The 15,112-nt window shown below is 39.4% G+C and overlaps 1 protein-coding gene across 5 annotated transcripts in view; it reads left to right on the top strand.

Annotated features, from left to right (window-relative positions):
• Positions 1–15,112, top strand: part of b4galt2 (UDP-Gal:betaGlcNAc beta 1,4- galactosyltransferase, polypeptide 2) — a 375,893-nt gene that overhangs the window by 293,630 nt on the left and 67,151 nt on the right. For all 5 annotated transcript variants that reach the window (XR_012101020.1, XM_073062911.1, XM_073062910.1 and 2 more), the window contains one exon: positions 6,201–6,388. Coding sequence is in view for 4 of the 5 variants with exons in the window: in XM_073062911.1 (XP_072919012.1) it covers positions 6,201–6,388 (188 nt within the window). In the remaining variant the exon portion in view is untranslated. The remainder of the gene's footprint in view (positions 1–6,200; positions 6,389–15,112) is intronic.

The following is a 15,112-nucleotide window of genomic DNA, read 5'->3' on the forward strand; positions in this document are numbered from 1 at the left end:
GAAAATAATAATAGAAACATTTGGTTGTCTTGTTATTGTCAATGTGCGTAACATCAAGGGCTATCAGCCAAAAAGTAGGATCTGTGAGGAATTTGGGGAGAATTAATGCAAGATGATGAAATTGTATTGGAATTGCAATTTGCAGTACTTCAAAATTGAGCAGAATGGTTGGATATACCGTACTGTGCATCAGGAAACAGTGAGTAGAAGGAAGGAAGCAGATTGTAATCTGCACAATGCGAAAGCCAACAGGTGGTAATATTCCAGATTTCAAACTTTTCTTCCAGGATGTTTTGGAGAGAGTGCAATCCAGAGCATATTACCAATTACTGGGCTCAGGTTTGTTGATCAAAAACTACTTTCAGATTGTTGTTCTTAGAACAAAGGTCAAACTGCAAGATAGGAATGACCAGTAAAAAAACTTAATTTTCCATTTAAATTTAAAGAGTAAGTTATTAACATATAAATATTCCCCATTTAGTACAGAATTCAAAATTGACTTATCAGCTCGTTTTGATTCTAAATGTTTAATAAGGGCACAGATGCAATTTATTTTCTATGAACTATGTAATACAGTTATGGAACACAGAGCAAAATAAATTAGTTTTTATTGTGATATATAAAGTGTATTTGGATAAAATTTTAATACCAGCAATGAGTAAGTGCTTCTCCTTCCTGAAATACAAAAATTTGATTGTCAGGGGAGAAATCTTCAATTAAATATGAACAAAGAAGGAAAAGGAGAGAACGAATAGGGGTGCACAAGATCACAACGGCTTTTCAAAAGGTTCCCTTTGGCAAATGCTATACCAGGATGAGAATGTACAGATTTAAAACTGGAAAAAATACAAAGGGGATGTGAGTAAAAAAAAACATTGTTATGCAGAATTTAGTTATGATCTGGAAGTCACTGCTGTAAGAATTGGGTAGACATGAAGAAGATTTATAAGAGGAGGAACGCTACCAATGGATTGCTCAGGTAGAAGTTGGCAGACACTTACTGAACCAAAAGGCCTCTTCAGTGCCACAATAATTCTGTGTTTCAAAGAAATGTGAAACCCAGCTTCACTGAAGATGTGAATTGTGCTATGAAAGGTTTGATTTTTGTGAACTTTCATCAGGTGACACAGTAACTTCAGATGGTTTCTTAAAATGTGCTTTTAAGAAAAATTTGAAAGTAAGTTGAAATATATCTTTTTCTATGTCTCCCCATCATCCAAGGCAGGCAGTAGTTACATAAATGCCTTGAGAAGTATATTACAAGACAAATATCACATCGTAAGACTCAAGTACTTTACAAAAATGGGTACACTTTGTTACATCCGTTGATAAGTGTTACATTTATTCAGCAAATTACAAGCAAATATTCACAGAGCTCCAGTCATATGATCATATATCATTTGACTCGAATGTAGCTCCTGCTCTCTTTCCTGTCAGAAGGGGCAAAGAGCATAGAGAATGGAACATCATCACCCTTTTGTATCATTATTTTTCAGAAGATAACAAAAGCTGTACGACCATTAGACATAGGAGCAGATTTAGGCCATTTGGCTCATCGAGTCTGATCTGCCATTTGATCTTGGCTGATCCTTTTTTTCCCTCCTCAGACCCACTCCCTGGCCTTCTCCCAGTAATCTTTGATGCCATGGTCAAACAAGAACCTATCAAGCTCAGCCTTAAATACGTGCAACAACTTGACAGTCATAGCTCCCTGTGGTCACCACCCTCTGGCTAAAGAAATGTTTACACATCTCTGTTTTAAATGAACACCCCTCTATCCGGAGCCTGTTCTCTCTTGTCCTAGACTCCCCCACCATGGGAAACATCCTTTAAACATCTACTCCATCCAGGCCTTTCAACATTCGACAGGTTTCAATGAGATCACTCCCCCATCCTTCTAAATCCCAGCGAGTACAGACCCAGAGTCATCAAACGTTCCTCATTTGATAACCCTTTCATTCCCAGAATCATCATTATGGACCTCCTCTGAACCCTCTCCAATGCTGGCACATCTTTTCTTAAAGGAGCCCAAAACTGTTCACAATATTCAAGGTGAGGCCTCACCAGTGCCTTATAAAGCCTCAGTATAACATCCCTGCTCTTGTATTCAAGACCTCTTGAAATGAATGCTAACATCGCATTTTCCTTCCTCACCACCGACTCAACCTGCAAGTTAACCTCTAGGGTGTCCTGCACTCTTAAGAGTCCCTCTGCATCTCAGATTTTTGAATTTTCTCCCCATTTAGAAAATAGAGTGTATATTTATTTCTTCCACCAACATGCATGACCAGGTGTTTTCCAACATTATATTTCATTTGTCACTTTCATGCCCATTCTCCTAATCTGTCTAAGTCCTTCTGCATCCTCCCTGTTTCCTCAACACTACCTGCCCCTCCACCAATCTTTGTATCATCTGCAAACTTGACAACAAAGTTGTCCATTCTATCATCTAGATCATTGGTATGCAGTATAAAAAGAAGCAGTCCAGCACCAACCCTTGCAGAACACCACTAGTCACTGGCAGCCAACCAGAAAAGGATCCTTTTATTCACACCTGCTGCCTCCTACCAGTGCTCTAACCGTGCTAGTAACTTCCCTGTAATACCATGGGCTCTTAACTTGGTAAGCAGCCTCACGTGTGGCACTTTGTCAAAGGCCTTCTGAAAATCCAAATATACAACATTAACTGCATCCCCTTTATCTATCCTACTTGTAATCTCCTCAAAGAATTCAAACAGGTTCACCAGGCAAAATTTTCCTAAAAGCAAACCATGTTGTCTCTTGTCCTGTGTTACCAGGTATTCCATAACCTCATCCTTAACATTTGACTCTAACATCTTCCCAACCAGTGAGGTCAGGCCAACTGGTCAATAATTTCCTTTCTGCAGCCTTTCTCCTTTCTTAAAGAGTGGAGTGACATTTGCAGTTTTCCAGTCCTTGGTAACTATGCCAGAGTCCAATGATTTTTGAAAGTTTATTACTAATGCCCCCACAATCCTAACCCTAACCCATGCATTAGGAAGTAACAAGCAGGATGGAGAAAGGAGAGGCAATGGTTGTCATTTACTTAGATTTTCAGAAGACATTTGATGAAGTGCCACACATGAGACGCTTACCAAGATAAAATCGTATGATGTTACAGGAAAGATATTAGCATGGATAGGGGAATAGCTAACAGGCAGGAGGCAGTGAGTGGAAATAAAGGTTGGCTGCCAGAGACTAGTGGTGTTCCTCAGGGGTCAGTATTGGGACTGCTAATTTTCACATTGTGTGTCATTGATTTGGATAATGAATTGATTGCTTTGTGGCATAGTTTGTGGATGATTTCAAAGATAGGTGAAGGGGTAGGTAGTGCTGAGGGAGCAATGCAATTTCAGCAGGACTTAGACAAATTTCAAGAATGGGCAAAAAAGTGGCAAATGGAATACAGTGTTGGGAAATGTATGATAATGCATTTTGGTAAAAGGAACAGTAGTGCGGACTATTATCTAAATGGGGGGAATGTTTAAACATCAGAGATGAGGAGGGACTCATGCAAGACTACCAGAAGGTTAATTTACAGGTTTAGTCACTAGTAAAGAAGGAAAACGCAATGTTGACATTTATTTCAAGCAGAATAGAATATAAAAGCAAGGAGATCATACTGAGGCTTTATAAGGCACTAGTCAGGTCACACGGAGTATTGTCAACAGTTTTGGGGCCCATATCGCAGGAGGATGTGTTGTCATTGGAGAGAGTCCAGAGGAAGTTCTCAAGGATGATTCTGGGAATGAAGGGGTTAACACACGAGGAATGCTTGGCAGCTTTGGGCCCGCACTCACTGGAATTTAGAAGAATTCAGGGGATCGCATTGAAACCTATTGTATGTTGAAAGGACTAGATAGGGTGGATGTGGAGAGGATGTTTCCTCTGGTGGAGATATCCAGGACTAGAGGATGCAGCCTCAAAATTGAGGGGCAACCTTTTAGAACAGAGGCAAGAAGGATTTTTTTTTAGCCAGAGAGTGGTGAATCTGTGGAATGCTTTGCCACAAACTGTGCTGGAATCCAAGTCCGTGGGTATGTTTAAGGCGGAAATTGATAATTTCCTGATCAATCAGAGCATCAAAGGACATGGCAAGAAGGCAGTTGTATGGGGCGAAGTTGGATGTGGGATCAGCCGTGATAGAATGGTGGAGTAGACTCAATGAGTTGAATGGGTAATTCTGCTCCTGTGTGTTATGGCCTAATCTCTACCGCTACCTCTTTCAGAACCCCAGGGTGCAGTTCATCTGGTCCATGTGACTTTATGTACCTTTACCTCTTTCAGCTTTTTGAGCACCTTCTCTCTTGTAAAAGTAACTGCACTCACTTCTCTTCCCTCACACCGTGCAACACCTGGCACATTGCTAGTGTCTTCCACAGTGAAATAGAGTCTTTGTGATTTAGATGCATATCATATTTTTACTGAGTTAAGTATTGTATGTAATTAGTTTTGCTACAACAAGTGTATGGGACATTGGAAAAAATGTTGAATTTCCCCATGGGGATGAATAAAGTATCTATCTATCTATCTATCTATCTATCTATCTATCTATCTATCTATCTATCTTCACAGTGCAAAATACTCATTTAGTTATCTGCCATCTCCTTGGCCCTTGTTATTATTTCTCTGGCCTCGTTTTCTAGTGGTCCTATATCCACTCTTGTCTTTTTCTATCCACCTTGATATTGTTTGCTAGCTTGCTTTCGTATTTCATCCTTTCCCTCTTAATGATTCTTTCAGTTGCTTTCTGCAGGTTTCTAAAAGCTTCCTAATCCTCTATCTTCCTGTTAGTTTTTGCTTTGTTGTATGTCCTCTCTTTTGCTTTTAGATTAGCTTTGAGCTCTTGTCAACCATGGATGTACTATCTCGCCATTTGAGTATTTCTTTGTTTTGTGGAATACATCTATACTCCATCTTCCTAATTTTTCCCAGAAATTCAAGCCCTTGCTGCTCTGCTGTCGGCTCTGTCAGCATCTCCTTCCAATTTACTTTGGCCAACTCCTCTCTCATACCTCTGTAATTTCCTGTACTCCACTGAAATACTGCTATGTCAGATTTTGCTTTCTCCCTGTCAAATTTCAAGTTGAACTCAAGCATATTGTCATCACTGCCTCCTAAGGGTTTCTTTACCTTAAGCTCCCTATCACCTCTGGTTAATTACAAAACACACGGTCCAGTGTAACTGATCCCCTAGTAGGCTCAACAACAAACTGCTCTAAAAACCCATCTTGTGGGCATTCAACAAATTCACTCTCTTGAGATCCAATACCAACCTGATTTTCCCAATCTATCTGCATGTTGAAATCTCCCATGACAATCATAACATTGCCCTTTTGACATGCCTTTTCTATTTCCCATTGTAATCTGCAGTCCACATCCCAGCTACTGTTGGGAGGCCTGTATATAACTGCCATCAGTTTCTTAACTCAACCCAAAAGGATTCAACATCTTCCAATCCTATGTCACATCCTCCTAATGATTTGATGCCATTCTTTACCAGCAGAGCCATGCCACTCCCTCTGCCTACCTTCCTATCCCTCCAATACAATGTGTAACCTTGGACATTCAACTCCCAACTACAACCATCTTTCAGCCATGATTCAGTGATGGCCACAATATCATACCCAACAGTCTGTAAAAATGTAACAAGAACATCCACCTTATTTCTTATACTCTGTGCATTGAGATATAACACTTTGAGTACTGTATTTGTTACACTTTTTGATTCTGCATCCCTAAAGAACTGATACTCACCCTGCTGGCTGCACTTTTGTCCTATCATCTGCCTGCCTTCCTGACAGTCTGACTGCACGTCGTCTTTCCTTTTTTACCATCCGTAATATCCCAAGTGCCTTTACTCCGGTTCCCATCCCCCTGACAAATAAGTTTAAACACTCCTCAATAGCTCTAACAAACCTGCCTGCGAGAATATCTATCTCCCTCTGTAGAGATATTTGGGAATTCTTTTTTATCTCAAAGGTTATCAACAGATAGTGCATACTGTTATGCTTTCAAATACTGTGTGTACTCTGAATGTGTTGGTGCATTCTCATATGGCTTCCTGCATAGTTTTTGTCCAATACATAATCTATGTTCCTAAAATTATAAATTTCCACAATAATGCTCACTGCATGCATTTTACATTTATTTTTTTCTCTTTCTTTTGTGTCCTTAAGCAAGGTGAAGGCATGTTCAACAGAGCAAAGTTACTGAACATTGGCTACATGGAAGTTCTGAAGGATGGAGAGTATGACTGCTTTGTATTCAGTGATGTGGACTTAATCCCTATGGATGACAGAAATCTCTACCATTGTTACGACCAGCCACGTCATTTTGCAATCGCCATGGACAAATTTGGATTCAGGTGAGATTGAAGTTAAATTATATTACTGAAAGCCAGTTGTTTTTAATGTTAAATGTATTTGAAGAACAAATGTTGTTCTTAACTATCACTGGAGTTTGCTCTCTGTAATATCAGTCTTGAATTCAAGTAAGCCTAGCAGATATAAGTTACTGACGTACTCAGAGCAGAAATACCAGGGATCATCTCCTTCGCCGTACATCTTCATGCGTTAGGAATATGTGGTGGAGTGCTGCATAACTAAAAGGAACAATGTTCAACTGTTATAAAAAAATATATAAAATAAAAGTACAGATATGGAATAAAATGTGCATTAAAGCATAATGAGATTGTATTTACCAGTAAAAAGTGGTTTGGAGTGTTCACAGTGCAGTGACTGATGTAATAGATAGAGGGGGTTGGGAGAATAATTAGAATAGTTGATCAGATGAACTGCCTGGGGCAGGAAACCATTTTTCTTTTTGTTTGTATTAATAGCCCTGTAATGCTTTCCAGAAGGGAGCTTTTGGAAAAAGCATTTTGCTGGGTGGTTAGTGTCCACAATGATTTTCCTGCCTGCTCTATTGTTTTGGACACATGCAAATCCTGTAGTGATGGTAGACAGTTCACTGTTGTTTTTATAAATTGTGACAGAACGCTGAACCAAAACTAGGCGTTATTGGCTGAAATAGGGATGCTCTCTATGATGGCAATGTAGAATTGCTCTCGTATGTTCCGGGGAAGATGGAATTTTACCAATTCCCCAAAGGGAAAAGAGGTATATCTTCTGCCAAGCCTTTTTGTTAATGAAAGAATGAAAGAGACAAGGTTCTCCCGCATGAGGAAATCAAATATCTCAAACCTCTGCATCAAGTGTACCTCTGGGTAGAGTTGTGCATCTGCATTGTATTTGTTTTTATCTGCAGCTCCATTAAGATGTTATTAGCAAAGCTTTCTGAACTTGTACCGTTTACCATTTTATGCAGCTGCACATTCTGAAGAATATTAACAGAGGATGGGTGAATGAATTGCAGCTAAGAATGTGGTAGTTTTTTTCTCTCTCTCTCTTTGTACTTATACAAAGGATCTGTCAGTTATTTCAGGCCAAGTCACTGATATAATCCTGACCAGCTATTATTCTGTATGTAATTTCACAGATGCAAATAATTATTTTAAAAGGGGAAATATTGTGGATCATCAAATACAATATAATGGGTAAATTAGAGAGCTGTACAAGGCCAGTAGGGAATTTAGGAGTTATAATGAGTTTTGAAATTTATTCTTGTTGTCTAAATCCTCTGATTGTCTAATACTGCCTTGTGCTCCTTTGTAATCTCACTGTAACTGGCTTTCTTGGATTGTTTCTGTTGCTGTTTTTGGAAGCTTTTCTTAGCTATCTGATTTTGATGTTCCACTTGTGCTTCCAGCACTCCTCCTTAATGTCATTACCTTTTCTGCCTGGTTGCTACTGACTGTCCTTTACTCCCCTCCACATCAGTTGTCCATTTCCCTCCGCTGACCCACTGAGTCCCTCCAGCACTTTCTGTATGTCGCCATTTTCCAGCATTTGCAGCCTCTTGTGTTTCCATTTTATTTAGTATTTCACCCCTTGTCAAAAAAGACAAACGTACCAATGTCTTCCTAATCAATAGCTGTGATCTCTCGGTGTGTTGTGCACAAAACCACCGAATTCCCTGTATCTCAGACCACCAGCACCTCTTCTCATAATACTGACCGTGGTTCGCTCATCTTATTAAAGTAAGTGCTATCATGCTTCCTCATATTATACAAGGTCCGCCGCTGTCTCCATCCCTCACTCGGGTTGTCTCTGTTACTTTACTTTTCAAATCTGTCTCACACGTACTTTCCCCCAGCTCTGTATCATCAGCAAATGTGGCTGCAATGAGCCCAGTGCCTTCATCCAGTTCTTTAGCACAGATAGTGAATAGCTCAAACCCCACTCCTTTTCCTAGTTGTTAATAGCCTGCAAACCTGACAAAGACCAATATATTCCTCTTTCTGCTCTTTGACCTTCAATAATACTTTCTCCATGCTGATTTATTACAACGTCTAGCCCAGTGAACTTTTATCTTATACACAGCCTTTTGTGTATACCTTTATCTGTCTTTATAAAAGTACATCTGTTGGTTTTCCCCCCATCTCCATACCAGTTACAGTGAGGAATATGATTATGCTGTCTTAAGCTATGTTGACCTTTACCGATCAAGTAACACTTAATCAAGAATGAAAACATCGGAAGCTCCCAGCAGCTCGGGTAGCATCTTCAGGATGAGGAGCAGAGTGGATGATCCAATTGTTGCAGTCATCCCCACTCCCATACCCTTTGATGCCCTGGCTAATCAAAAACCAATCTATCACTGCCTTAAATGCACCCAATGACTTGGCCTACACAGCCGCTCATGGCAACAGATTCCACAGATTCACCACCCTCTGGCTAAAGTAATTTCTCCACATCTCTGTTCTAAATGGATGACCTTCAATCCTGACGTCATGCCCTCTTGTCCTAGACTCCCCTACCACAGGAAATAACTTTGCCATATCTAATTTGTATAGGCCTTTTAAGATTTTGAATGTTTCTTTGAGTTCCCCCCTCATTCTGCTGAACTCCAGGGAATACAGCCCAAGAGCTGCCAGACGTTCCTCATACAGTAACCCTTTCATTCCTAGAATCATTCTTGTGAATCTTCTCTGAACCCTCTCCAATGTCAGTATATCCTTTCTAAAATAAGGAGCCCAAAACTGAACATAATACTCCAAGTGTGGTCTCATGAGTGCCTTATAAAGCCTCAACATCACGTCCCTGCTCTTATATTCTCTACCTCTAGAAATGAATGCCAACATTGCATTCACCTTCTTCACCACTGATTCAACCTGGAGGTTAACTTTTAGGGTATCCCGCACAAGGACTCCCAGGTCCCTTTGCATCTCCTCATTTTGAATTCTCTCCCCATCTAAATAATAGTCTGCCCGTTTACTTCTTCTACCAAAGTGCATGACCACACACTTTACATTGTATTTCATTTGCCACTTCTTTGCCCATTCCCCTAAACTATCTAAGTCTGTCTGCAGGCTCCCTGTTTCCTCAACACTACCCGCTCCGCCACCTATCTTTGTATCATTGGCAAATTTAGCCACAAATCCATTAATCCCGTAGTCCAAATCATTGGCATACATTGTAAAAAGCAGCAGTCCCAACACCGACCCCTGTGGAACTCCACTGGTAACCAGCAACCATTCTGAATAGGATCCCTTTATTCCCACTCTCTGTTTTCTGCCGACCAGCCAATGCTCCAACCACACTGGTAACTTCCCTGTAACTCCACGGACTCTTATCTTGCTAAGCAGCCTCATGTGCGGCACCTCATCAAAGGCCTTCTGAAAATCCAAGTACACCACATCTAGATAGATAGATAGATAGATAGATAGATACTTTATTCATCCCCATGGGGAAATTCAACATTTTTTCCAATGTCCCATACACTTGTTGTAGCAAAAACTCATTACATACAATACTTAACTCAGTAATAATATGATATGCATCTAAATCACTAACTCAAAAAGCATTAATAATAGCTTTAAAAAAAAAGTTCTTAAGTCCTGGCAGTTGAATTGTAAAGCCTAATGGCATTGGGGAGTATTGACCTCTTCATCCTGTCTGAGGAACATTGAATCGACAGTAACCTGTCGCTGAAACTGCTTCTCTGTCTCTGGATGGTGCTATGTAGAGGATGTTCAGGGTTTTCCATAATTGACCTACTCAGCGCCCTTCGCTCAGCTACCGATGTTAAACATCTCCTTTCTCTACCCTGCTTGTAATTTCCTCAAAAAATTGCAGTAGGTTAGTCAGGCAGGATTTTTCTTTCAGGAAACCATGCTGGCTTTGGCCTATCTTGTCATGTGCCTCCAGATACTCCATAATCTCATCCCTAACAATCAATTCCAACAACTTCCCAACCACTGAGTTCAGGCTAATGGGTCTATAGTTTCCTTTCTGCTGCCTCCCACCCTTCTTAAATAGTGGAGTAACATTTGCAATTTTTCAGTCATCTGGTACAATGCCAGAATCCATCGATTCCGGATTCTAAGGGATTCTGGAAGATTGTTGCTGCTGCATTCACCATCCCTGTCACCTTTTATAAATTACTCTGATGTATTGAAATACCGGTACTCTGATTTTCTGAGCCAATCGTGTCTCAGAAATTTGGCAATTCTAGACTCATTAATTTTTCCAATGCTTTTTTTTCCACTCATTTAATTGACTTCCCTGATTTTATTAGGTTCACTGTTCCCTGTTACTACATGTATGTTATTTGGGTTTCCACTGTGTATTCAAAATTTGTTTATGGGATTACTCCTCTAAGGAAACGTTTGGTACGCTTCAGAACAACTATTAGCAGAATTATATTCACCAAGGTTAGACTATTAAAGTCAAGATGACCAGTCAAGTAAGTGAAGTGAACATTTCCTGTTTTAAAACATATCTGCAGTACTCTAATAGTTTATTGTACAATAGTGTTACCTAAGAATATAAAAATTAGATTTCTTCATAGTCTGCACTTTATTTTATGAATGCAACATTAGGAGTTCTTCAATTTTTTATGCTGGTAGATTTAACGATTTGTGAGTAGAGAGCTCATAGAATCAATAAACATTTTACTTGACAAAGAAAGAAAATAGTATGGCTCACCTCACATAAAAGTGCAAAGCTATGAAAATGTTACACTCCCTGGCATCAATGGGTCATCTACTTTAAATATACCCCAGTTGCCCTCTTCCATCAGGATTGTTCCAACATCTTTATTGCAACTGATTTACTGCCTGAATCTTTGACTTTTTTTTTAACTTTCCCCTCCTTGATGCTGAAAATAAAATCTTGCCCAGAACCAAAAACTTTCCACATCATTTATTGAAGTAGTTACTGCCGGTCGGGGCACGCTCAGCAATTACTTCCTGTTTGCAGATTTCGGAGGAAGGGAGCTCCATAAGTAATTAGGTTATCGCTTATTGATGGTTTCTAAGCAAAGCGGACTCCTGAAGGCCTTTGATGGGGTTGACCTTCATATCAAAAAAAAGGGGGATTACTGCAGAGTAAATTGTGAAACAAATTGCTTCCAGCATTATGATTTCAGGCAGTTCAGATGATCTTGCAAATTAAGAACCCATTATTCTCTGAGAATGGGGGCACTCTCTGATACAAAGGAGATTTGAATATTGACTAAGTTTTCCATACTGCAAGATGGAATCCAGCTGGACTGAGGAGGCAGGTACAAAGCAGCAAAATCTCGAAAGCAAATAGAATGTAAGTATATAATGCTGACGTCACGTATGGCATTTGGGCCAACGTCCGCACGAGGTTCACAGATTATTCGTGGAATAAAAGGGTGAATGTGTGGGGAGCGTTTGACGGCTCTGGGCCAGTATTCACTGGAGTTTAGAAGAATGAGGGGGATCACATTGAAACCTATTGGGTATTAAAAGGCCTAGATAAAATGGATGTGCGGAGGATGTTTTCTATAGTGAAGGAGTCTGGGACTAGTGGGCTCAGCCTCAGAAGAGGGGGATGTCCCGTTAAAACCTTTAAAACAGAGATGAGGAGGATTTGTTTTTAGCCAGAAGTGTTTTGTAACTCCAGAAAGTAATTCAAAGAAATATGTGACGTGGTGGTTTAATGACGTATGCCATTCACGTACTTTCACATATAACCTGTAATGAATTATGTGAACAAGGAATGTTTAATGAAGCAATATATTTACAATATTACTCAAATATTTTTAAATACATTAAATTGCAGTGTCCAGATGTGCAAAGCTGATAGACAGCAGTCCACACAGACTTAAGGCTGTAATTGCTGCCAAAGGTGCATCTACTAAATACTGACTTGAAGATGGTGAATACTTATGCAATCAATTATTTTGTGTTTTATATTTGTAATTAATTTAGATCACTTTGTAGTGATTTGTCTTTACTTTGACACGTAAACGTTTTTTTCTGTTGATCAGCCAAATGAAATTGACTGTGATTCAATGTTGAAAAACTATAAAAATATGAGAACTTCCAAGGAGTGGGGGGGTGAAAAAAAATGTGTGTGTGTGTGTGTGTGTGTGTGTGTATATATATATATATATATATGTATATATATATATATATATATGTATATATATATATATATATATACAGTATTCTATATAGTACTATTATATTGATATCCACAGCATACTAAATTTTAAGTTCTCTCATTCAGGCCTAGAGATTTAATCACTTTTGAGGATTTCTTACTCTTGAGGGATAATGTCTTTCCTGACAAGGGGTTTCACTCTGGGTGCCAGGTGAGGCTTGCGGCTGTGAAACAATCTCAGGTTCTGGTGCCTTCTCCGTGTTGGCTGTAGGAATTGACTCTGGACCCCTTTCTTTTCTAACAATTGACTCTGCTGTCCTCAGCTGATTGATGTGTCATCTCCAGATGACATCAGACACAATCTCCACTTTGTAAGAGAGTAGTCAAGTTCTGTTCTTTATATTTCCAAGTGCCCACTTTCGATCACATCTGTAGTCCCTCAGCAGGACTGCTTGTCCCCTAGTGAAACACCAAATCTCCTTGTTTGAGGGGCTTTCAGTTTGTCTCAGCTGTTCATTCCTTCATATTCCTCTGAGATTGAGTTTGAGGAGATCCAAGCATGAGTGCAAGGGGCAACCCAGGATTAGCATAGCCGGTGAGTTGTTGGTTGTGGAGCATGCTGCGTACGGTATACAAGGAGGAAATTGGGAAGCTTCTGGTTCAGTGTCAGTGTAGTGTGTTCTGCTGACATTGCTCTCAGTGTGTTCTCCAGTGTCAAATTCCATTTTAATTAATTTGCCATTCACTTCTGGTGTAAACCATATCTGTCTATTGTTAGTTTCCACGTTACAAATCTCAAGACTACCCGGTCCTGTGTCACTGACTCTCATCATTGTCAGATTTTTCATCAGCAGCATCCACATTAGTGCTATTTTTGAAACTGCAACTTGACTTTTCATCTTTTTCTCTTCCCCGTGCAGTTGATTTGTTTTTGGCTGCCCAGCATGCTGTTTGTATCTGGCCTACTTTGTTGTATTTTCTGCAAGTTTTCCCTTTGGTCTGGTGTTAGTGAGCCCCTGCCAAAGCAGTTGCAAAATTTGTTCAGTCAGGCAGGTTTCTGTTTAGATGCTGCAATTTTGTTCATGGTCACTTTCATTCCTGACTGCAACTTACTTGCCTCTGTGGCTGCTGTTACCATTCATACAGTGATTTCAACTGCTCTTTTAAACGTGAGTTGTGCTCCAGTTAGGACTCATTTCTGAATGCGTTCCTATAAGATTCCGCAAACTAACTGACAATGCTCAGACGATTTCTTGAATTCAGCCAGGTACGCTGCAGTGGACTCCCCTTCCTTTTGTTTCTGCTTATGAAACCAAAAGCATTCTGTAAGCAATAATGGTTTCAGTTCTAAATGTTCCTCATTACTTCACAATATCATCAAAGCTCATGTTGGCTGGTTTGGTTGGAACAGTCAAACTCATAAGGTACTTTTCCTCCTATTACACTCAGTAACACTGGCACTTGCTTTTCATTGGCTATTTCATTTGCTTCAAAGTACTGCTCAATTCATTCAATATATATCACCCAACTATCTGCTATGCAATCAAAAACATCTGTTTTTCTGATGTAGCCAGCCATTTATGCTTTTTAAGATAATTATTATTTGTATCACCCAGTACTTGCTGTTTATGAAACTCTGAATTTCATCTGTTTTCTGCCTTTTTTTTTTACTTGACCATCTTTCTTCCATTGCAAAGAAACACATACTGCACTTTTTTGTAACTTGACCGTCTCTCTCCCCTTGTAAGACAGAAATGTACACTTCAATAGGTGGGTAGTCATCTTGGGTTCATTTTAAAGGTTACTCATCACCACTGTTATGTTTTGTAAATCCAGAAACCATTTGAAAGAAAAACACTGGAGCCAGGAGGTATGTGTCTTCTTTGTTTTACTTCAGTGAGGCATGCACATATGATGTGGTGGTGTCATAATGTATGCCATTCACATATAACCCATAATGAATTATGTAAACAACAAATAATATATTTACAATATTACTCAAATATAACTGAAATATTAAATTCACAACAAGGGAGTGTGGAATCTGTGGAATTCATTGCCATAGACAGCTGTGGAGGCCAAGTCACTGGATATGTTTAAAGTGGAACTTGATGTGTTCTTGATAATTAAAGGCATCAAAAGTTATGAGGAGAAGGCAGGAGAATGGGGTTTAGGGGGATAATAAATCGCAATGATGGAATAGCGGAGCATATTCAGTGAGTCAAATGGACTAATTCTGCTTCTGTGTCTTATAGTCTAAGATCAGAGCAGGCAGGATACTCCTTGTAGACTGAAACAAAAGGAGTAAATTGTGAACAGAATTTGGCAATTGTTTCTTGTAACAATTTGATGATTCACCTCCATTACACTGGCATAAATCAATAAAGGAGGCAGATACATTTATGAAGATTTTCATTCATCATACCATAGTATTTTCCAAAAAAATAAACTTAGTAACTGATAGTATATTAATTTTTGAGGTGACTCCTGCTTAAGTATTCACAAGAATATTGGAAGTAGAAATGACGAGAGTTTCACCAGACTCTTCTACAATAAAATCCTTGTTCATTGGTGATTATTATTCAAATTAAGCCATGTCCGTGACCTGCCTC

Source organism: Hemitrygon akajei, chromosome 12 (assembly GCF_048418815.1).
Source record: "Hemitrygon akajei chromosome 12, sHemAka1.3, whole genome shotgun sequence".
NCBI lineage: Eukaryota > Metazoa > Chordata > Chondrichthyes > Myliobatiformes > Dasyatidae > Hemitrygon > Hemitrygon akajei.